This window comes from Taurulus bubalis (assembly GCF_910589615.1).
Source record: "Taurulus bubalis genome assembly, chromosome: 1".
In the NCBI taxonomy this organism is placed as follows: domain Eukaryota; kingdom Metazoa; phylum Chordata; class Actinopteri; order Perciformes; family Cottidae; genus Taurulus; species Taurulus bubalis.
In genome coordinates, this window is record NC_136589.1 from 34,880,906 (window position 1) to 34,906,698 (window position 25,793).

Below are 25,793 nucleotides of genomic sequence, written 5' to 3' on the forward strand. Positions count from 1 at the left end.
TCACATCAACAGTCGCTCCTCTCTGCACCCACGTGTTATGTTCGCTATTTGCGGGGGCTTTTGGTTCATTTGCTTTTTATGTTGTCATCTTGAACAATAAAATAAACGGCTCTCCGCTGGTCGCCCCAATCCGAATGCTGTCTTCCTCTTCCTTCTGTCGCAACATAATGGCGACCCAGATGTAACTGAGTCGAGGCCGCAGCATCAGCGCTCCTTCAGTCAATCGACTAGAGGCGCCATAAAAGGTAGGATCATTTATATCTCATTATACATTGTTTATTTATTTATAGCGTGATTCTCGCTTGAGTGGAGTGGGAAGGGTCTGGGGTACCCTCAAAAGATTCCACGTTTGTGGTAAATTCTGTAAATGTGGATACAGAAGCTCCATGAGAGCTGGAGAGGTATAGGTTCTAATAAACTCCCAGTTTAGAACTTACTTTTGTATAAATATGCCGAACTATTGTAATGGAAAAAACACTGCACTTATAATTGTTGCAGGTTTGAATATCATATTATATCATATTATATTCAATATAATCATGTTGTGCTTAGGCTGGCAAGAACCTTTTTGAGGCCCCATTTGCCATCTAGTTATACTGTGTTCGTTAAACATCCCGAGAAATCGCATGATTTATGGGCATTCCCTTATTATTAACACATTTTTTCTAAAAAAAACAATGTGCATTTGTACTTCTCTGCTGGATGTTCGTCGTCCTGCAGACTTGTTCCTTCCTGCGCAGAAATAAATACTCCGAAGCTTAAAGGTTGATTGTTGGATATCATTATTTTAAACATCTCATCCGAAGTTTGTGAATAGGAGTTATAAATAATTCCACGACAGTATATCTGAAGAGAATCGGTTAGAAAATGGTTTCTGTCTCTGGCAGTAAGCTCCACTAAGCTCCACTAACTCAAGACTCTAGTGAGCAGGAATAATATATGGTTACCACATAACCGAATAGGCCTCACCACTGCATCCATACTGACTTAAATATACAAGCAATTTAAGATACATCTTATACCTTGTCAAACTTTGAAATCAAAATAAATTGAAAAAAAAAAAGACCAACTGACTGAGACCACTGACTGTAAATAACCATACAATCCGGGTGGCTTTGCATGAATTATGAGCTTTTGGCCTATTGGTGGCATGTTTGTGGGAAATCAGTAGCATTAGTGTCGTAGTGGGTTTTATAATTGTACTTGGTTGGGGGGGAGGGGAGCCAGACTTAGTAAATGCCTTTTGGTCTATCTAATTGTTGTGTTTAAGGTTAGTCGGGTTGTTGAAAACATATATTCTGTTTCCTGTCTTGGCCTTCGTTTGCCCTGTCTGTATACATCTTGAGCTATATTGTACCTACAATATAATATTCACCCGTCTCAGATCCTATCCTGCCTGACACAGTGTTCCAGGGTGCTGGCTGAACGCCCAGATGTGTGTGTGCAGGAGCTCAAGCTAGTAGTACCAAAGTAAAAAAAAGTGTTCAGTTAAAAATACAGACGTTAACTATTCTGCTATTATAGACAATATATTTGGCGTACATTTTGGCGCGCACTGAGACATCAGACACGTCACACATCTATGGAGAATTTAGATCGAGACAAGAAGGGCTGCGTTGTATTTGCATTTGTGGTGTTTGTTTTATTATTGGTGTTGTCAGCTCTGGTGTATTGGATCTATTGTGTCAAGTCAAGGCAAGAATATTGACATAATAGAAGAGCAAAGTACAGAGCTAAAGGTTAAAATCAAACAAATCTTTGCCGTGTGCTGGTTAAACGCCCAGATGTGTGTGTGTGTGTGCGGGAGCTCCAGCTAGTAGTACAAAAGTTAAAAAACAGTATTCCTGATACAGTGTTCAGTTACAAATACAGACGTTAACCATTCTGCCATGATAGACATCATACGTATTTGGCTTACATTTTGGCGTTACGCTGAGAGATGCATGTCAGACATCTATGGATAATTTAAGGAATCTAAGGGAGTTTTTCCTGTGATGCAACCTGCAGATTTTTTTGTCCTTATGTGAAAGTGAACCTCTGTATTGTGTGATGCTATAGCAACTGTGGTTACTCATTAAAATGTTCCGTATTGGTATGTAATCAAGCTGTGGTGGCGGGACGTGGTTGAGCTCAGCTTCAGAGGGCACAGAGTGGGGGAGTGGTTCAGGGAACGACGCCGGGAAAGACGCTATCTTGAGTGTGCTGATATCCTTGTGTTTGAGGGAAACCAAACAGCTTGTTTCACTAGCATATATCATGGATATTGTAATTTTGCATAATCACTCATGGATGCATAATCCTTTGTGTTGTTGTTTTAAAGTATGGCTTGGACTCTATTCTTGATTAAGATGAATATGTTTTGACTTGGAGTTGTTGAGTGTCCAGACACATGACTTCATTCCTGCTGAATGTGTAAATGTGTGATGGTAGCCATGATGAATGAATGATCACCGAGCCCTAATGTGGTCCTCTAGTGTACATTGTATGTGAACACAGACTGGACTCTCGTCTATTCTAATTTGTTTTACCAACATTATCAAACTCAACAAAACATGCAACCGTGTCAACATGTTCCCCTCTGTCATCTCCACATGTGCAGGTAATTCATACCCAGTTTACTAAAGACAACAACCCAGACTCTGAAGAAACTGTCAGAGAGGTCAGGTAAAGCCTCTCGCTGGTGACCCTTCACACATTTGATTGAGAAATCCCCGTTAGCACTCCCCACCGAGGACATGTTGGTTGGGGTCAAGTATTCCTCATAGTGCTCTTTCCACCACTCGGCAATGTCCACAGTTCTCCTCCTGTGCCCTTCTTTCCTTTTCTGAGTCATCTAACTGCCAGAAGTTCCTTGACGCCATCCGAAAGTCCATAATCTCTTCCTAAACCCGAGTTTTTGTTTTGGCAACCACGGCAGCCCTTCTGGCCTACCTGTACCCATTTTCTGTTTCTGAAGACCCCTGGTACAGCCAAGTCTGTAAGGCCTCCTTCTTCAGCTTGAACAAAGTAATTGTATAATATGTTATAGACAGTCATAAAAAAAGCCATATAGTATGTCATGGGAACAGTAGTGCGCATGGTGTGCTTGTTAAGGTCCCGGTTTGGAAGGTGGCAAAGTTGGGTTTAAGTCCTCACCAGGGTCCAGAACACCAGCATGTTTTGGAGAGATAAGAGGCGGAGTTTAGGAAATAGAGAAACTGAAATTTTAAAGATTTTTATTCTCATTACAACCTTGTATGACCCATGAGTACATTTATACGGTAGAAGACTGACGTGGATGAGAAAAACTACGTACAAGTACGTACGTCACACAAGTGCCTTTCCAGAGAGGTCTCTTCCTTGACTTTGTTCCAAAGCTAGTTAATTGAAGTCTATTCTGTAATATATTTTATTGAGGTACTCGTTAGATAGCTGGACACTAGGCCAAGCTTATATTTAACTAACAAATTGAAAATCTGTTTAGAGACACTAAGTACAGGTTTACTGACAGGTAGTGTTTATGTTTTGTTTTCATTTTCTTCAAAGAAAAGTTACTTTTAGCTCTTTAAGAATTGTTGTTTGGACCCACAAGCCTTTCTTTGTAGAAATGTTCCTTCAATCAGTGGATCAGCGGTTCAATCCCCGTCGTACGGTGTCCTTGGCAAAGACACTTAACCCAAAACTGTTCCTGCAGGCTGTTCCTGAAGGAATGCTTAGTTAGAGTCCTGATGTACAGGTGGCACCTTGCATGGTAGCCCCTCCCATCAGTGTATGAATGATGACAAGTGGTGTGCTTTGAGTGGTCAGAAGACTAGAAAAGTACAGTAATTTACCATTTAACATTTTTGGGAGATTGAAAGACCCGCTCGACCTGAGCCACAGCAGCCCAATACCATACAATTACTTTTTTCAACATACTACACTGACTTTTTTCGACGTACTATACTTTTTGACATACCAAACCGTGATTTAGTTTTGACATACTATAGTGTCTTTTTAATGAATGTTGTCAGATCACAATATGAGCATGTCAATGGCAAAAACAAGTCCTATTAGTGGACATAATTGACTGTTAATCCCTCAATACTTTACCAACTAAAAAAAGAAAACTCCTTACAATGTAAAACAAATACACAGAGGGTACTCACACATGAGCAGCAAGGAATATTTATTGCATTATAAAACAAAATCTACTGTAATTAGTCAACCCTCAATGATACAAATATATTAGAAACACTAATTCTTAAATATAAATCACATAATTGCTGCCAGGAATGTTCTACCTTGATTTTTCTGATCCCCTCGGGACCCATGGATGGATTGTGAGAAATAGAACAGTCTGCATAATTTGGTGGTAAATCCCTAAAATAGGAAGGCCGAGACAAATGTTATGACCTGTCGCTAAGTAGGACCTGGCCCATGGTCGACCAGGCAATGGGGTTGACAGCTTATAGTAAAATATCTCAATATTTACAATGCCACTCATCTTGTAACACCTTAATACAACAGACAGCAATCTAATGAAGATGTTTACTTAAAATTACAGCAAATTGCACAAAATCAAGAACATATAATCAACATTAAGCTTTTATTTAGCAGCACTAACAATTCTGTTTTGAAAACCAAAAGAGTGATAACAGTAAGAAAAACTAAAACCTACAGCAGCTATCCACAACATGAGAAAAGGAATATGCAGTGCTTGATCATGAAGAAGGTAAGGCTTGCATAGTTATAGTGATGCACATGCATTTATTGTGAGATAGTTGAATTTGAAATACATTAGTAAAACAGCTAATTTAATTTAACTATTGCAAGACTTTTACACACACACACACACACACACACACACAGGTGCAGAGCTAGTGTCATTAGAAACAAATTCTAGTCAGGTAGACTTATGTGCAACGCCGTTATCAATACACATCGATACAATACATAGTTTCGGGCTTAATGCTATATTTTAAACATTTCATTTATTGTTGATTTTATTGATGTGGTCTGGCCACAGCTATCATATGTGGTAACATTTTACTTGCCGTCATCTTTGCAGCAGCCCATGCAAACAACCTGACTTTGCAGTACAATGAAGTGCATATATATATAAATAATGGTATATATATATAACTAATATATTGTGTTCAAAGTGGAAAACAAGGTTCCTAAATGGATACTTTGTACTTTTTTAGCATTTTAGCATGTACAATCGGCGTCAGAGTTAAATAAACGCCAGATGCATCATCATGTCTTTCATTGGAGCCATTTGTAGCACTATGGGCTATACGACTAAAATGTTTCCACATCGACAACACAACAATTTGATATATGCACGTGTGTAAAAAGTATACATTCTAGTTTTTCTAATACATGCCTATAGCATACGCAAGTGGTCAAGCACCACAATTAACAAGCATAGGTTTTTGTGCTTCCCTGTTCACACACATCTATTAAGAATAATATATGCCACTGGTGTTCTCTGTGTTTTACTGCCTTTTGACTGCTTGAAGACATTTCCTCGACCCTATCTGCTGTTCTGAATCAGCTCTGTGACATTGTTGCATGCCCTTGCACAAACCCCAGCAGAGGAGATAAAGTCCAAAAGGTAGCAAAAATAGATAGTGTATGGTATTTCTTTGTCAATTTCTACTTATTAGTAGATGTCAGGCAGCTGAGTGAAGTTCCTCTCCCAGTAGCCTTTCAAGTAGAGCCAATCCTGAGCTTTGTTGTGAGGGTTTTGTCCTTGCTGAAACCACCTGCAGAGTTAACAATGAGAAGATATATTTAATAAAGAATTCAGCAGGATAAGAGCGAGATATAGAAGAAGACAAATCAAAACACACACAAAAAGCATAACAATGTCACTAGTCCACCTTGTTCAAACTAAATATTGAGTATCAAACACTAGTGTTCAATAACAATGCAGTTGTGAATTTTGTCCTGAGGAGGGTGGTGTAGTGCAGCACTTCACACCAGACAAAACAACAGCAAGGCAAAGCTTTGAACCAAACCTTGAGCTAAGGGCAGCATTCCTTCCCAATTATAATAAAAGGGGACGGCATAGTTGATGACAACACAATAGGGTCGCAATTAGTAAAACAACTTAGGAGTGGAGCAGTGACGGTGCGTCATATTCCTCGCCAACTAACCTTGTTTTCCAGTCTGTTGATTTGGTGCGATTTTTCCGGGCCATTCTCTGTTTTTCCTCAAGTCTCTTCTTCTCGGAACTTGCCAAATCTATACATGGGCATGGATATAGCACCTTGAACACTGCAGAGATAGGTTTTAAGCGGTTGTGACAAAATAAGGAATCAAATCAAGGCCAAACAGTGTACCTATATCTCCTTTCTCCATGGCGCGAATGTCAGGTCTGAAGCGACTGTCTGTCGTGGGAGTAATTCCCTCCATGCTCATGTCCTGCTCGTTCAGGTGCATGGCGAATGTGGAGAATGCATAGAACTGCCAGAGAGACAAGTACATTACGACAGAATTTAAACTGTCGAAAAAAGGACAAGATGGCAAAAAAATAACATGACCCATCACAATGACTGATATTTCTTTTCTTTTTTATAATGTACAAATTGTTCTCCTTCCACCCCTCCAGTCTCCTCCTACCTTGGCTGAGTTTTCTGGTCGTGGCGTTATCTTCCAAATGAGCTCACTGCCTGGGATGACCTGGACGGTCTCAGCATCAGGTCGAGGCATCTCCTCTGGCTCCTCATCCACGCTGCTCTGAGACCACAGACACACACAAGTTTAACTTTAACCAAACGGAGGAACAACACAGGTGATGTTGAAAGCACTCAACACGTTCAATACCCGTTTGTTGTCTTTCTTTTCATCTGAATTCTTTTTGTGGGCATCAAAGGTAACGTGATCTACTGTATATAGGGATTCAGTCCATTTGCCGTATATTGCACAGAGCTTCTTTTTGCTGCAAAAAAGAGAAAACAACGGTTAATAATACACAGCTGCGGCTGCCTTTGATACATCACTGAGCCTCACTGTTTTGACAATAAGTGATCATTAAAACTCCCGACATAAAATGCCAACAATAAACACGAGATGAATAATGAAATCATTGGCAATTAAATGAAGACGACACCTTTTATCTAGGATGTATCCCTCCACTTTATGTAGCTCCTTCCCAAAGAGGCCACAGGGCTTGAACATCATGCTGCATCTCTCTCCGGTCCTGCCACAGAATAACAAGACTGTTTACCAATTCTGTTTCACCATTATTCTTCTGCGAACGGAGGTTTTCAAACATTAATTATCCTGCTCTTCCATTATAATGGCAACTGTCCCAGTTCTGCTCCCATGATCAATAAGCTGAATCTGAAAGTAGATCAACACCATGCCGCAGAGCGCAGAAAGAAAGATATGCATGCTCCAGAGTCTCGGTGCATGCAAATGCAGCCGGGCGAGAACGCCAAATAGACACACAGAACAGCACAAAGAGAATGGAACGTCTGTTACTTGTGATTGATCACTTCCACGCTGCCATACTGCTCAATCCAAAGCTGACCAACAATGATGTTGTGGACACAGCAGGTGGGGTTGGTCCAGGTGTAGGCTTCGTTATATCTGCAGAGGCAACCAAGCAAAAGGTAAAAGACAAAAAAGGTATTATAGGAGGACGCTACCTCAGAAAAAAGTCGTAGACCGTGAACTCACTTGGGCAGCTCCAGTGTGATGAGTCCTTTCGGCTCAGCTTCTATGCTCTTCCCCCAAAACTTGAGTTTCGGGTAGATGGAGCCATGGAAGACAAAATCCTCATTGAGGCCCTCAACATGAAAGGCACTGACTGGAGGGTGATGGCTTACTTGCTCCGACACCCACCTGAAGCCTAAATCTTCCCTGATGGAGAACAGGAACATGCTCGGTATTGACATTACGGGATAGATCTTCACTACATACAAAATGTGTTGTGCGACATTGTGCCCATGAAACAAAGTTGTGCATTTAAAAAAAAAAAAAAAAAAAGGTACTGATGAGTCCAGCGTCTTACCTGATGAGCTCATAGGTCTCCCCCAGTAGTGGGTTGAAGGGTTTCCCAGTCCTCTCCCACTGCGAAGCTACAGCAGACACAGCAAATGCTGCAACACACTACAGGGTATTGATGTATTTTTAACCAAATTACAGGTAACCAATTCAATATTTGACAATAATACAGCACATTACAAAAGGCTCTAAATTAACTATACACTACTATTTGACAACAAAATACCATTTGATTAGTAGCTATGATTTCACTGAAAGTAAACTTTGCATTGCGGCACCTTCATCCTCTCGACAGAGTCTGTTGCGGCATTGGCCTGGTGGATGAGGTAGGTGTGCTCCATGTATTCTGTTAACCGCTGAAGGAAACTCAGAGGCTCATTAAATATCACAGGCATGGCAATCTTTGACAACTCCTGAAAAAGAGGTGAGAGAAGAAGCTATGAGGACACAGACTTCCAGAGTTATCAGTTTGTTGTTAGGTACAGCTCTATACATCTAATACAATACTATAGAGTTAAATGCCATCTTTGTTAAGCATATATATGTATAGACAGTGAAATATAACAATATCAGAACTGACAGATTTAAGTTTTTCTCGGGTGTTTAAGATATTAATATTTGTACACAGGTGTAACAGTTCAATTATGTTGCAAACTGAGACTATTGTAATATCTGCAACAATAATCTTTTGACCAACATGCACACACAAACCTAATGCAGTAGTTTGTAATACAAGAATAAAAACAAGACATAAAGATCATTTACATATTATCTTAAATCAAGAACCACATGACTGCACTCTTCAACGCATACATACTCCATGTGTGTCTGTATATCTGTTGAATAGCGCATGCATGAATATATATCTGAATGTATATCTGTTGAATAGCGCATGCATGAATCCACATAGCAACATTTAATTGGGGGGGGGGGGGGGGGGGGGGGGGCACTAAGTAACTATTAGGACTCTAAGAAATTAACAATGACTATATTCCTCAAGCCATAAGTTAAGGACTACGAAGAAATACTACTTTGTCACAATTACCCAACAACTTTTAGTCTTCATTCTACGCGCCATGTGTTCATTTTTTACCAACAGCACCTCAAAGAACACACAAGAAATAAAGGGTAAATCAGTTTGAAGAGAAAAGGTCTGTTCTCACCATGCCGATGCATTTTTTCAGGATACTCCAGATGCTGACGTCATTCCTCGAGAACATGGGAGTCGGTAGAGATGTTCTGGAGGAAATCAGTATAAAAGAGAGGGGGGTTCACAGTCACTATGACAGAGGATTACAACAATGAAGAGGATTACACTTGGGAACCAATGGCGAAAGCAGTGGACTGTTTATTGTGTGTCAACTGTGAAATTCCTAGGAGGCAAAACGGATGCCCGAGGGCACACACTCAAAATACACACACAATTATTTACTTTTATAATAAGTCACTGAACACAAATCAGATATCTAACATATATTGGGGAAACCCACATATTAAAACCCATTAGTATTAAGCTTATACCATGTAAAAGCTGCACAGCAGCCTACATAGCTGGACCACCATTTGGGTTCAAAGTCATCGGACACCTGGAAGCTAATGAGCTTTCAGCTGGTCTGGCTCATGCAATACTCATGAATGGGTGCAAAACCGCAGATGTTGTTTTTCTAGACTGCTTATAAAATGCATTCTTTAAATGTATCTTTTTTGCATATGAAGCTTTGCTTAAACACTTCTCACTTTAAGATAATTCAATTTGCTCACCCCAAGGATTCATTATGATGGGACTTCTCTGTCCCACTCTCAAACTTGGCCTTTGCAGCTTGAGGAAATCTGGTCCGTGGTGTGACCGAGTTTAATTTCCAGCCTTGCTAACAACTGAGGCGAGGACTGTTTTACAGGTATGCTTGCTGGAGGCAGATGGTGCCCTTGTTTAAAACTGAGTGCTGAAGCAACTGCACAAATAAAAGCCATTACGTCAGCTACACAAACAAGAGAGGTAGGGGGTACAGGCTCGCTCCATCTGTAGGATGAGCAGCGCAGTGATGCGTGACTATACTTCTGGCCTAGTTTGTGTTCCACCAGCCTTGGCCCCACAATGTATATTTCTATGAAGGAGTTATTTCATTGGACTATTAAAAAAAAAAAAAATGTTGGGGTCTTGTAGTTTCTGGTTGACTCATTTGGCTTAGAATGTGGTTTCAGTTTTTCAGAAACAGATAAAATACAACTTTTAAACAAAACCTGTGTTGTTCAGCAAAGGATACTGAAACACAAGCTTTAAGAGCGAGGCCAGATTATCTCATCTATATACATATAAAGCGTGCCCGTCTTCAAATAATATTTTTTTACATGCATTAAAATAATACATTTACAATACTGTATATTTGTGATCGCAAATCAAGAGACATGTTTTGTACATTTTGTAGAGAATTTATGGTGTGGAAGTTCTAGAAATGTTAAACAACTAGATTTAGGCCCATCTACAGACAACCTGGGACAGCAGCAGTCTTGAATGACAAGAGTAATTCCAAATAAACAGACACCACATAAATCTTTAATGTACAACACACACCCCAACACATGCGTGCACACACTCAAACACACACATACACACACGTACACACACGCACTGAGATAGCCAGCCAGCCAGCCAGCCAGCCCTCTTTCCTCCAACTCCTATACTGAGCCAGCACATGCTGAATTATTCATGGGTCACTTGTTGGATTAAAGAAGAGAGGGCAAGCCAGAATCAGTATCCACAGAAATGAAAGAGATTGTCAAATCTTCACGAAAAACAAAACCCCTCACAAAAGACCCAAGCGCTTAGCGGGTTATTAGCTTGGAGAGTTGGATCTGTCAAGAAAAACAAAACTATTCTCTGTGGATGAACAAAAAAAAACAACTACAAAAACAGACGAGCTGGTATCCCATTTCACCAACTGTGCCTTTTACTATCCTCTTTCTGACTGAGGTAAAACGTCACCTACAATATTCATTTTAGTTATATCTGCGACGTTAAGTCATATACTAGTGAATCCTTCCATTAGCTGGGACAAGTATCTTAAACGAGGCCTTGCACATAATGAACAGCAGACGGGTTGTTCGAAAAGAGCACTCGGCATGGCTGACACCGCACATTTCCACCCGTTCCACTTTGCCATCATTTAAGCCAGTAAACAAGCATGACATCATAACTGGAGCATGTCCCACCTGTGCTTCTTGACTTCATTGTGCTGGTTGCCTTGGTTACCCTCCCCTGACATTCCGGCAGGCCCCCCGTGTGCGCCGGGATGACGGAGGCTGCTGAGAAGGGGGGAGTCTCTCCCCTCGTCCTCTTCACAGGAGTGACTGGCCACAGACAGGAAGTCGCTCACCGAGAGCTCCGAATCCGACTCTGTGGGATGATGACAGGGGGCAGATCCCAGGTCATGCAAAACACCGGCGCGAGCAAGCACGTACGTACACGCAGGTTCAAGTGGCCGACTCGGAAAGCTGCAGCCCGAACAGCAAACTGTCCGCGGAAAAAAGTATTTGCGTTCCTCTCCGACTTCCCCCTCCCTGCCGACAGCCAAACCCCACCAGAGGATTGTGTTCCAATGAGAGGCCACACCGAGGCTTCATTTCCTCCAACATTGTTTGCTCTGTGCTTTGTGGATGCTGCTCCTCCCTTGTCAGTGACATTACAGGTACTGTCACGCACACACAAAGGGAGGGGAGAGTAGTGTGTGTGTACACTATGATGGAGGACTGGAAATGCTAGTTCCCAGATATTAGGGATTATTGCAGGTACATATACTTTCATACCAAATAAGGTTTTAAGACACAACAGCTGCGTGGCTGATGTTTTACACACACCACTCAGATTGCTAAAATTATCATGCATACGCTGAGCAGAGTTTAGTGTCTACAGGCAGAGTGTGTCTGACTAGTAGATAACTCAGGGCTATCTATGAATAATGCAATAATTCCTGAGAAAGCTTGGTCCATAGTGCGCGAACATCTTGTCGAAGGAAGTCTAGTGTAAATAATCACCATGGGGAGGTCTGTAGGTAAACAAATTCTACTCCATGTTGTTGATGCAAATACTGTACAAGGTAAACATACAGTGCAGTAAACACTGTCAAATTATACTTTTTTGTACTGCTACTACTGATGAATTTGATTATATAAAAAAAACTAAAGTAATTACCATCTCATTACCCTCGAGTATAAGAGAAGACGACAGTTGGAGTTGAGTCAGAGACAGACTATGAGCCAGATATGTGTCAATGGGTATTACACACATACCTTGCTTGCACGCACGCACACAGTAAAGCTGTATTTCTCAACTATGCGAATTATGCCATGAGTGAATCGAGAACTAAAAACTGTGAAGCCGTTCGATACTAGAACATACGCTGCTGGAGGCCTTTGTTTTGACGAGTATATACATACAGGTTACAACTGTTAATGTTTGCCTGTAAGCAAACAAAGTTATGGTTATATTCAGTGTTCCTCAAAAACTCCCGATCCCCCCCCCCGCCGGTCCCTTTAAGGCAGGGGTGCCCACACTTTTTTGGCTCACGAGCTACTTTTAAAATGACCAAGTCAAAAAGATCTACCTACATTAATAATGCTTATATATATATATATATATATATATATATATATATAAAGCATTATTAATGTATAAATATACAGAGTATACTTTATAATTTACAATATTGGCGTACCTTGCATAACTGCATGAACCCTTATGACACAATACAATTCTGTACATTTTTGGTCATTACATTTTGCTCTGATGACTTCACTGCATGGAACCAGCATGGTTGCATAGTCCGGACAGTAGCTGCTGGTAGTCAGCGTCAGGCAGACCAAATGGTAATCAGTCATGGTGGAACGGTGTTTGTGGGAAAAGGCTGACTCTAGGGCTGCAACTAACGATTATTTTCATAAACGACTAATCTATCGACTATTTTTTCGATTAATCAACTAATCTAATGACTATTTCCCATAGCAAATTAAGAATAGTAACTCAAAATGTTGGAATTTGAACTTCAAATGTATTTGAGTAACAAGATCTGGACATCAGAACATCATCATAACAAATAAATTAAATAGTAATACAAATTAAAGTGCAAATATGCTTTAAAAGTAAAGCAAAAGTACAAATAAAGCTTTAAAGGTAACTCAACATAGCAATCAAGCCTCTGAAAGTGCAAAATAACTAAAGAATAACTGGGCTGCAAGTGCCATTCAAAGTCCAAAAGTTTAAAAAAATTGTCCATCCTGCCCGATAATTAAAGCGCAAGGGTTTAAAAGTAAATCAAAATGACTTATTACAGTCCCACGTCTTGCTGCTCCCTCCTTCAGGGGAACACGCAATTTACACACGTTTTAAATTGTAATTCAGAAACGTGAGCATATTGACATACTCTTAGTTGGTTGTATTCTGCATGTTTAACAACATGGAGAAACTCCTGTATCTCCGGACAGAGCTCTATAAGCCATCTCACATCAGTGTGCAGCAGGAAGTCAGAGTGGCTGCAGTCCTTCTCCAGATGCGCACAGAACATCCGTCTTTGAAGAGCTCTCGCTCGATTAGACGATCTTTGTTGCCACATCCGTGATCTCTTTCATGTTTAGCGTTGTAGCGCATAATGCTTGTTGGTGTATTATGCAGTGGTAATTAAGGAAGTCGGGGAAAACATCTCTCTGTACTTGGTAATACATCCATTCAAGCGGCCAACCATTGCGGGCGCAGCTTCTGTAGTGATTGACATTAATTTGCACACTGGGAGCTGGGTTTTGTCGCTAAAGTTTTTTTAATTATTATTATTTTTTAAATGGCATGCGATCTACCCGCACTACCTCCGCGATCGACTGGTAGATCGCGATCGACGTATTGGGCACCCCTGCTTTAAGGCTTCAAAGGATCGGGGGCCTTGGAGTTGGCCGTTTCTTCTCTTTAACCAGACAGAAAGACTATTTTACTGCAACCATGTCATGGCACGTGTATTGCTACTATTGCTAAGGAATTGCAGGGTCAAGCGTGAAGGCCTAGTCTAAAGTCTAATTTATGACCAGTCCAAGACGCTTGTATTATGAACAAAATAACCCCAGTAAGATATTAACTTCTTGATTACTTAACCAGGTTTCCACCTAGCGGCTGCTCACCTGACACAGCGTCGTAGAAGTCATCTTCAGTGAAGGTGCTGCGGGTAGACGACCTCCGGCTCTTGCACAGAGAGTGCTCGAGTTCGTGGTGCTCAGTTGCCAACGTCTGCAGGGCCTTCGTCAGAGCTTTGTTCTTCTCCACCTCCTGCTCGCACTTCAGGCTCCACACCTGCAAACACAGGAACCCCGCAGACAGATAAAAAACACACACCAGAGAAAAGGTGAAGCAGATCTATATAGTTTGATCCAACACGTGTAAAGTATGTAGACAGTTGTGATTGACTGGCGGTTTGATTGATATGAGGGTGCTTCTACAGCTACCACAGTGTGCGTGTGTGTTGTTGTGGTTCTAACCCCGTCCACATATCTAGTTTCCTTCAGTCGGAACCAAACACCCCGGTCTCTGAGAGCCCTGTGGCCAAGGATTGAGTGTCCCTTCAGGGCAACCTGAGCCAGGCCAACGTGGGACAGATCAGAGTTTCCTATTGTCCGGCACGCCTGTTGTTCGTCCCGTACGAACAAAACAGAAGACAGGCAACTGAACAAAATTCCACAGATGCTACCAAAAAGGAAGTAAGTAATAGAAGCAAAGAAGGTGCACTGAAAACAATATCAATGCAGGATTCATAAAGTGTCACCTTGGGGAAGACGGCATTGAGAAACGGGAGCTTGTAAATCACACTGTAAATCTGAGGCTGCAAAGCAGGGCAAATGTCTTATATTGGAGATGAAACGTTCATCCTCATCTCTTGAACTGCCTGAAGTATTATCAGTTGTGTCACAAAGAAACACCCGTCAGCACATCTGCTGATATGGACTATAATATTCCCTTTCAGGTATGTGGCTAAAACCATCACGGGAACAATGTCTCAATGATCACCATAGAGATTGTATGTGATCAACAAGGTCAAAAAGTTAATTTTGGCAAAATTCTACTCCAAGATGTACATGATCTGTGATGCTCCCATTAAAGTAACGAATGTAAAATACATCCTGCGGTCGAGGATTTTGCTGAAATAGTGTCAATTTTGACGAGACTTTTGGAAATCATGAAGTAGAAATAAATATATAGATAATTGGCCGCAAGTGTCTTCCAGGAACATATATACCGCTTCAGACACTTCAGAGATCAGATACACATGATGGATGAGGCAGTGAAAACACTGAGCGACATATTCACCAATTCCCTGACTGTCTGTCTGTCTATGAATGACACAATCATAGTAAAGTTATCCATAAGCACTTTATATAGACATGTATCCTTGTATGCATTAAGATTGCTGTAATTGTGACAGAAGCTCCAATACTACGTCTTTCAACTAAGGTTCAACAATTGCCTGCCACCCACAGTCAAGGACACATTTGACACCTTTCCTCTTGCTGTCATCACACTACCTGCCATGCTGTATGTTCAGCCCCTGTAGGCCATGTTCTGTGTGGAAATAGAAATACAGTTCAATGTAGTTGTTCAACTTCTGTTCTGAGATGTTCAATTATTATTTGAGAAAACCTACCAACCGTAAAATCAGTCCATTCATATATAGAAAAGTCAGAGAAAGATTTATTGGCAAGTTAATGCTTTCAACCAACACCGGAACAGTGACATTTGATGCTTGAAATGGATCTCATTAGCTACAGTGTGCCAAGAAAAAAAGCCCCAAATTAATTCATACCTCTTTTATATCAATGGTGCAGAGTAAATGAGCTCAGTGTTCAGGCGCCTGGATTAACACTCCTTGTCCCAGCCACTTGGCTTAAGAGCCCATCCAGGAACAGAACACTTTGTTGTGTAACTAGCCCAGCCAGCTCTTTCGCTCTCACAGCATCCTCTCGCCTGAGCACAAACGGCGCTATTTTAAGCCCTGCTGAGGCTGTTGCTGGAGCCTGGGAGGGAAGCTTCTCCTTGGCCAAAACCCCAAAGGGTAGAGAATTTACTTTGTTCTAAAATGTTGCTCTCTCTGCTGAGGGGGAAGCAAATTCCAAAGGCAGATGCATTATAGCTCTATACAGTACCCTGCGATGAATGCTTCTAACTGTGTTTGTACATGGCTATATGATGGCTGGGAGCTAACCTATTTAAAAAAAAACAACATGTTTGAGCGTGACACGAGTACCGGTGCAGCATAGGGATGCCAATTACGCAGGAATACTCCCACGTTATCTCTCTGTACATACACTCCCTTGGCTAAAAAGGTCAGAAATAAAAAAAAAAAGATAAGGTTGAATATACATTTCCTCCTCTTATCCAGATCTCGTCTGACCCGGTATGAACTAAAAACGAAGGAAGTCCATGAAGGGACCAACACGGACAATAAGTTGTGCCCAGTGAAGTGCCTCCTGGGTGAGGGACGCAGACAGCAGGTCAGTTACCTATGTGGCGATGGTTTATGTAAAGGTCAAACGGTACTTTGTGCTCTCTCCAATCCCCAAGGGTTTGAAGGGCAATCTGATTTCTTACAGGCTGGAGACAAAAAAAGGTGACTGCAGAGAGGGTGAGGAGGATACTATGCTGCCACTCTCCTGCCTTCAGAGCAATACAAACTGTCAGACATGCTTATCTGTGTGTCACCACTAAGTGGCTTCACGCTGTAAGCCTCAATTTGTTTTCTTGACAGGTGTGGAAGCCTGCTGCCTGAGAAGCCCCACCAAAAGGTTGGGTTTACAAAAATCTGTGTTATGTGAATGAGAGTTAGCAGCACAGATCTCTCCACATGAAATGCCATGTAGTCGCCAACCAGTCACACTGTGCCCCGTGTGCACTGTATAAATCTAGCACTCTCAGGAGCAGACTTTGTTTCAGCAGCTGCAGCTGAAATGGACCAGACCACATACACGGCATTTGCTCTGAACTTCTCCGTTTCACGTCTGCCCAAACATCGAAGTCCAACAGCAAGTGATTATTGTATGTTATGTACCGTATAAGTGGCTGCAACAGAGGCGTCTACGGCAGGACAATGGGAGTGGGATTAGAGTTAATGCCACCTAATAGACAATCTCAGCAGTGTAGAAAATATAATCCAGTTAGTACATGTAGTAGAACCAGTTTAGCCAGAGGCCAGCGTCTAAACGTCTTAACAAGCGTGTTACATATGTTTGTTTATACATTTCGCTCTTTTTATATCATCAGCACTTGGCAACACTTCTTGGGTGATGAGACAGTAATAAATGTTGTCAACCTCCCGGTGATACCAGCGTTGGGTTATTCTTCTAGACAGGACCACAGCTGTTGCCAATTTACTCTAAAACAATTTGGCTTGGCAATGCACACATCACTGTGTAAGCAGGCTACGTTTGGGCATTGTTGTGCTGTGTTATATCCAGCTGACTTTCGAAAGCAGCATTTTATCATATCCGATGGAAAATTCATTCACTTATCTTCATTTTATTATGCACACAGGAGTCCTTAATCTCCATATCATAACCTTAAATCCTGCTCTTCTAATGGTTGTACAAGAGGTGTAGTACATACTATACTACAACAGCCAAAGTCTAAAGATTTCACTGTGGTATTTTGACAGAGTGCCAATTTCAAATTAATTGGTAATGAGAAAAAAAAGTTAGTGAGTGAGACCGATTCATGATCCATCAGTTCTTAATTTAGGTGTTGCATTACAGTGAATAACAAAAGAGCAACTGCTGCGTTAAATTGGTTAAACCCACAATCTTTTTCCTTAAAAGCTGGACTGTGAAAATCACCATATCAAACTAATCAATGTAATTTAATCTCTCCCTCTCCACACTCTTACTTTGACAGAACCCATTACATTATGAGATGATTTCAGCAAAAATATGCTTTAAGCAGCGTAGCGCTCAGCACCACTTCAAACATTCTCAATTTCACACTCTGAATTAAGATAATTAAATCACTTCTGTATGTTGATGAATAGCCTTCGTCCATGCAAACGCTTCAGACCAACCTTTAAATCAGCAACACACTAAAAACATCAGCTGACATCCAGTCTACGGCAAACTTCAAACACGTCACACTACAGTAAGTCACAGGGGACAAGCCCGCCGCATACACAGACAGTTGTTCAGCTGACGATAACATTTTTTTTTTTTTAAATGCTGAGATACAGGAAGATACAAAAAGAACAGTTGCTTGGTTTGTACCTGTGCAGACACTGGATGAGTATGCCGTCACCGTCTCCCCCTTTCTGCTGTGCTCGGATGCTCTGGCTTGTGGAAGTGTGCCTGCGAGCGTGTTTTCACTGTGTGAGGGTTAATGCACGCATCTCCAACTGAGCCTGTGAATATGTACGCGCTTCAGTTGCTTTGCTCTATGCACAGCCTTTCCCTAGAGCGGGAGTGTGTGGATCCAAGACCATGGGTGTGTGTGTGTGTGTGTGTACACTGATCTGCAAGCTGAATGCAGACCTAAGCATAAAAGCGGATCTTGCCTTGTGTCCTTGCACACTGTTCCATTGCTCCCCACCAAGGGCACGGCACAGCCATTGGGGCAGGTTGACAGGGACACGCGCAAACTTCAAACCTGATTGGTATGAATTAGCTAACGTAAAGAGGGGGAGCTCGGGGATTTTGTCTTCATTCAATATAATCTAGTCAGCCAATAGGGGCGCCGCACGTGGGTGAGGGAACGGGAATCGAGGAGAAGAATATTTAAACATGCTCAGATGCAACTAACCGAAAAATAAAACTAGCCTCCAAAACATTTAAGTGCAAGATTGCTAATAGCTACATTTTAGCCAAGTTCAAAATCACATACTTTTTACTTTTACGACATACTGTAATTGCCGTTACATACTGTTGCACGCAGTATGCACTCATTGGGAGATACTACTTCGTCATAACAATGCACCTTGAACTATGATCATCATGCTCATATATCTGCTGCGCACAGGATTGTGGGTCGGAATAGCCCAAAAAAAGCATGCTGAGCCACATACCAAAATAAGATCGGACATCCTGGGATTTTTTTTACAAACTGCATTTTACATACTATGTATTGAGACATACCAAAAAAGATAGAGTAGATCTAATGTAAATGTAAAATGTCTGCATCACAATGTTCACACATTCATAACAAACATCACAATAATACAGTGTTTAATAACACAATATGCCAATTTCTTTTATGGTTCTCGCTGCATTTAATTAAGTGTTAGGAATGGTACGATGGTGGACAATATAATTCAAAGGCTACTGTGTTTTCTGCGGTGTTTGCTAGATTGCTCAACATGCTGATGCAGGCTTGATTAAGATAATGAAGATATTCCCTACCTCCTCCTGTTTTGAAAGCAGTTCAAAGCACAGATGGAGAGCAGCACAGGTTTTACTGGAGAGTTCACTGGTCTCTTTGGCTTTCAGTAAAAGAGGGGCTGCCAATGCTTTTGAAAAACATAAAAAAAATATACGTGTGTAAATTGGGCTGCAACAAAAATGTATTTTTGTACTTCTCATTTAGTCTCCAAAATGTCAGACAATAGTTAAAGAATTCACAGCAAAGTCGTTCAATTGGATATTTGTCTCACCAATAATCCACAACCCAATGATTTGTATGTTGCAAATCATTGGATTGTGGATTTCTGTGGAACAGAGAAAACAGAACACGCTCACATTTGAGAAACAGGAAACAGCATATGTTGTAATGTTTCAATGCTAAATAGACAATTCAAGGGTTAGGCCATTGTGTCAACCATTTTGACTGGTGACACATTATATCCAAGCAATAGCTATTTGTGATACATTGTCAGAAGCAGTTTTAGCAAAACAAATCACCCTCATTCCTCTTGTGTGGGGAACCACAGGGTTGGCGTAAGGTTTACCAAAATAGTTTGCAGTACATTTTCTGCCCATTGACTAAACAATTAATCTTCTCATCTTTTCAGCACTAGTATACAATTACCAAAGGTTAAAAACACTAGACTAACAACAGTGATACGTGACCAATTCCAGGACTCCTACCACAATTCTCTTCATTCTTCACCATCGATAGAAATATTGACACTTCACTCTCCAATTTCTGCTGGGAAGCGCTGGCTGCCTGAAAGAGCACAGGAAGAGAGAGACACACTTGCACATCGAACCCTCCTTCCTCCCTAAATAGCACTTCCTTCCTACTGTCACCTAATAAAATACCTCATTAAAAAAGGTCCAAACTTAATCTTACCTGAAGGGCTTGAGACAGATTCCTCACTGTCATGCCGCCATCACCACCTGCATCGTTGATAATGTCTTCCTGGGTACAGTGTTGTGTGCTATATGATGAATGTGCCTCGAAAGCATCCAACCATCTCTAAGTGGACAAATATCAGAAACATTTACAATGTTGTCCACCCTTGCAGATACACTGACATGTCAGATTGTTCCGGCAAAGAAGGTGAATCTTATCTCACTTTTCTTCTTGCCACCGAATCCGTCTTTGAGGAGACCTTAAAATAATGTACAGTGTCATCAAAGCACCTTAGCATGAAGAAGCAATGATCCCAAGGTTTGACCTGAAAGGACACATTTGAATTACTTAGTCACGCTCGCTACACCAGATGTCAAACATCACCATCTCAAGTACGATGTAATCACAACTGAAAGATCTGAGGATGTCCGATGTATAACTATGAAGGTTCATACATTACAATGAGCCGCTATGATCTCTACCACCTACCATGCAGTAGGCTCGTGTTAGAGACGTACAGCCCTGTCTTCTGACACCAGCAAGCGCATCTGCCCTGTATAGAGAAACAGATGAGAGCACATAACCAAAAGGAATTTTCACATCGACACATACTGTATCAAATAAAACACAGGAGTAATTTACATAAAGTACACAAGTAGTCACTTTATACATTTTCAGTTTTCACTGAAAGCTTGGGGATGCTTCCATCTCCAACAAGAAATATTTGGAGAAAACGGGATTAGCTTTTATTTCAGCGACTTCGAGTGTGGAATGACGCAGTAGCAAGAAAAAAACTTCGACCATGACAAACAGCCTACATGCAGATTAAGAAAAAGGCATACATATAAAGTTGTCTCACTGTCTGGGATACCAGGAGACAGTTCCATCCTCAATTATCACCCAGTGGGATCGCCATCCAAGAAAGCGTGAACTCTGTCACAGACAACAGATAAACTATGTATAAATATAAAGTATTGTAAATATATAAAACATACATGCCATTTGTATTACCATATCTTAAACTCATGTATTACTGGTCTTTTTAAATAATATTCCAAAATAAAAATCACAGATGACACTGAAAGAAAAGAAATACAAAACAATTTACAATAAGGAATAAAGGCTCTGAAGGGAAACTAAAGTCGATAGCATCAGATCTGGAGGAGTATTGAGACAAAAAACATTGCCTGACATATTAGGAGTAGAAACGGATACACTTCAACATCTGGGTACCTTCCAAAGAGGGCCTTCAATCTTCTGCACCCCACTGTTCACATCCTTTGTGAGGAAACAAGTAATTATTCTCAGACTTGTGTACAGACACAGCCGGATTGACAGCGTTCCAGAGTCTTTGAGACCAGCAACACTAAAATCAGTTCGGAGGATTCTCTCCGTGACCATTTACCATGCTTTGTGGGTGGGACCTTTTGGCCGCGGCGTCACCATTCATATCTATAATTGTTGACAAGAGCACCAACTTGTTGACAAGAGCACAAAGTTCTTCATAGAGGTAGCCTCTGAATTTGTGCACCAGATTAACTTGGGTGTTATATTTATCTTTTCAAAATTTAAGAATTATATCAATGAATAAAATAAATGTTTCTTAAATGTTTTCCCATGTCATGGGAAATGTTACTAACCTGTAGTGGGTCAGGATCAGTGGGGTTGGCAAGATATGACGTCGCTGCAGGGCTCCACCTGGGCTTATAGAACTATTGCTAAAATATCTTAACCTTTATTTTTGTTGTATTACAGTGAAACCTGCATAGTATATCTTTGAATGTACTTAATAGCTTAATGCCTTTCTTTAATTTCCAGCATGACTATGCAATGCTCTGAATTGAAGCTGGGCCAGGCTTAATCAAACATTCAAACCAGAGCTTGACTCTGCAGGACTGCTGGCTTCCAAAGCGTTTTCTGCAGTCACTGGGCCTCAAGCAAACACGTATAGTGATGTGTGAGAAGAGAAAAATGAAGAAACATAGTCGCGGCACCTATATTTTGGGCCAGGACAGTACTTTTTCCAAAAAGTGAAAATGCCTGAAATCTGTGATTGAGGTAAAGAAAAGAAAAGAAAAAAAAAAAGACTAAATCAAAGAGAGTGGAATGGACTTCACTGAAATCGGTTCATTAGATTTAGATTTTTCCGAGCTAGATTTTAGCCCAATAGTGGAGAGGCGAAAGGATGACCAAAACTTCAAAGCAATTTGGTGTTGAGTTGATGGTTTAGTTCAATAGAATGACAGAATGATACCGACTCATAATTCATGCACTCTGAGGTTGGAAAATGTGTTGTACCTTGATTCATGTACACACATAACTAAAGAGGTGATGATAAACGACTCATCTGCGCTTACCTTGTCTTGATAGGCTGCAAGGATCCGTCTCAGTTCATCGCTGTGGACCAGGTCTAATGCCGTCTGGTCTGCAAAACAATCAGCCATACAATAAACCATTATATAAAACCCAGGATCCCAACTAGCAGAACAAACTGCAGTATTTATACAAACATATTCTTTAAAAACAAATTGAAATCATTCACGATTGCAATCATATAGCGCAAATTAGTCTGAATAAAAGAAGGGGGATGTTCAAAGTGAAGTGATATACCATTGTTGTTTTTACTACTGGGGCTGGCTCCAGACTTGAGCAACTTTATAATGCACTGCTTCTGCCCCCTGTAGGCTGCACAGTGTAAGGGTGTATTCCCCACCGAGTCCCTGCAATGAATATCTGGAGCTTCTTTTCCACTAAGCTGAAGAACAGAAGACAGTTAAACAACAGACAACTATTTCAAGCAGAAGACACTGACCATTACCTCTTTTACACATCTAACTGCAATGGGAACTCAACAAGGACCGCTGCAGGAAAACATTCCTGCCTACGGCATTACGGCTTTATAATAAGTCTCCGCTTGCCAGATCCTCTGACTGATTAATCACTGTACATGTTTATGTTTATCCATACTTCACATATTACATACATAACTTGCATTTTTGCACTCTCCTATTGTTTGTTATTGTTTGTTTATTTACACCTCACACACTTAATATACACATACATACATACATATTTGCACTTCTACTGTTTAAGTTTAATTGAATTCCTAAATTAATACTCTGTTCTTTTCTTTCATCCCAGCTATTTTTATTTTATTTTATTTATTTTTATTAGTATTATTATTGTATATATCTTTCATCCCTGCTGTTTTGATATCTTATTTTCTGTCTGTAAATTGCTGCTACTCTACACCAAATTTCCCCTTAGGGATTAATAAAGTATATATTCATTCATTCATATTATATATATAAAAAGAGAAATTATAAACTTGATTTGGTTTCTGTAGACTGTGCTTTAGTTGGCTGAAACCGATTTGATTTGAGAGATGTTTGTAAGTTTTTTGTCCAAAAAGCTAAAAAAGGGATTAAAAGAAGATGTATTTCTATTGTAGGATTTAAATTATGGAACAACACTAAAACGGATGCAAGAATGGTCAACTAATCTTTTTTTTTTTTTTTTAAAGAGGATTATTTATAAAAAAAAAAAATTGAGGGTTACAAGTGTGAATGAAATGTATGTATGCATGTATATGGAATATTTGATTTTTTTCTTTATATCAAATGAATTATCTGATTTAATTGATAATAATTTAGGATAGGAATATATAAGCATTTTTGCTTCTACCTATACATTTTCAGTCTTTCTGTTTTGTATATTATATAGAATATTGTAATGATTGACTGAATAAAAAACACACAAAACAAAAACACAAACCAGGCAGGTCATTAGTAAAGTTGGCATGTGTTATCTTGTTTGTGGCTGTCAAGGATTCAAACTTGTCGTTTCCTGTCTCAGCATCAGACGGGTCAGACTTCTGTGAAATATATATTGAACGTGCCGACTAGAATCTGAACTAAAGTTATTGTAATCCAGTAGTGTGTATTTTAACATTCTCATAGAGAGCAAATCCTGTGAAAGGCCCTGCTTTAATGTGCAAATTATTCTTGAAGTAAGAAAGATGCCATCAAAGTGCAATATATGTATATTCTGCAGAATTCTTAGAAAGGTCAGACGCCAACCAGTTTAGACAGAGTAGAGGTCTCTCCCTCTCTGGCTGCTTCCAGAAGTTTCTCCTCCCGCCGCCTCATCGCTCTTCTCTCCGCAGCTGCACAAATCAAAACACTAATTGAGAACAAGGGGCAGCTGATCTACAGTATTAAGAAGAAATCAGCAATTTAGAAAAAAAAACTCCCATCATTTCGTACCCTCCAGCATTGTTATGACTTCATCATCCTCTGTGACATCTTTCGGGATTTGAGCTGTTCCATTGATTATGTTGGAACAGGCGTCATACCGCAGCAGCAGCAGAACAATCTCCTTTAAGCAAAAAAGAAATAGAAATCTGACCGTCAACTGTCATCAATCAAAAGCGTCAATGGGAAATACGAGTCTGTGAAATGGATTCCAGCTGAAATTAGTTTGGCAGACAAAAAGCTTTAATGCAGACAGCCACTCTCATTCATGATAGGAGGCCAAAGTTGCTTTTTTTTTTTTTTTAAATGTACCTTTCTTCCAGTATAGGCTGCTTTGTGTAGAGGCGTGTCACCCATGTTATTCTGCACATTTGCATCAGCACCTGCCTGCAAATAAGTTAATCAGATTTCACTGGCTGCACATGCGCACTGGACATACACACATGTGACGTGAAGGAACGACTGTCACCTTGAGCAACTCCTCCACAGCGTCCCAGTGTCCAAAGTAACAGGCCAGGTGGAGGGGAGTCCAGCCCGAGCTGGTTTTGGACTTTGCTGCAGTGACAGAAAGGGACATGAAGCGCGAGCTCCGAGCACACCTGAAGTCACGTGCAAGTCAATGGCGTCTCCTGCTCACTTACATCGGCAGTTGATGTCGAGAGAGCCGCTTTGGTCGACTCTCGACTCAAGGAGCCTCTGAATATCAGCGCGACTGCCCTCTTTGGCACAAAATAAAAGCTTTTTCTCGAGCAGCGTGTCCGCCTCCATAACCACTTGACTTCCTTTGCCCCTTCCTCGATAAATAATGAAGCGTAAATGCCCGTCCGAGATATTGGAGCGCGTTATTAGACGGAGACGAACACAACCAGGTGAAGGTGTTTAACTGAACGTTATAGCCTGACCAATGTCTTTCTTTTGTGTGGAGGGCAAAGTTATTTTAAAACCGACAAACACTAACTGACTAATTAACTTACTTTAACTTTAACTAATGTGAACTAAAACATAAAAAAAAAAAATTCAGACTTAGAGGTAAGGGCAATCCAAACTCTTACTTGACACAACTATCCAGCCAGAGTAGTCGAGGGAGCCAAAAACTGCACAGCCGAAATTTGATAACGTCAACCAGCTGACACGAGTATGGGAGCCGTCACGTGACCAGGCAGCCGCTAAAGGGGGTCCACCCCTCAACTCCAAGCAAGCAAACAAACAAACAAACAAATACTACAATAAATACAGAATTACACAAGTTATTTTAGCTAAATGTGGGCTTT

At 40.7% G+C, this 25,793-nt stretch overlaps 1 protein-coding gene across 1 annotated transcript; it reads right to left on the reverse strand.

Annotated features, from left to right (window-relative positions):
- Positions 1-4,193: 4,193 nt before the first annotated feature.
- Positions 4,194-25,290, reverse strand: LOC306746656 (oxysterol-binding protein-related protein 1-like; the record flags this gene model as incomplete). The annotated part of the gene is made up of 27 exons (XM_079229602.1): positions 4,194-5,729; positions 6,123-6,210; positions 6,309-6,432; positions 6,589-6,705; positions 6,793-6,907; positions 7,079-7,168; positions 7,453-7,560; positions 7,651-7,833; positions 7,985-8,082; positions 8,256-8,390; positions 9,141-9,216; positions 11,188-11,371; positions 14,137-14,305; positions 19,378-19,484; positions 20,062-20,140; positions 20,267-20,392; positions 20,493-20,594; positions 20,759-20,822; positions 21,129-21,202; positions 21,503-21,547; positions 22,627-22,694; positions 22,880-23,024; positions 24,349-24,434; positions 24,535-24,646; positions 24,835-24,909; positions 24,992-25,061; positions 25,160-25,290. The coding sequence occupies 27 exons, from the start codon at positions 25,288-25,290 to the stop codon at positions 5,627-5,629; spliced, it is 2,874 nt and encodes a 957-aa protein (XP_079085728.1). The 3' UTR covers positions 4,194-5,626.
- Between the last annotated feature and the right edge of the window lie 503 nt (positions 25,291-25,793).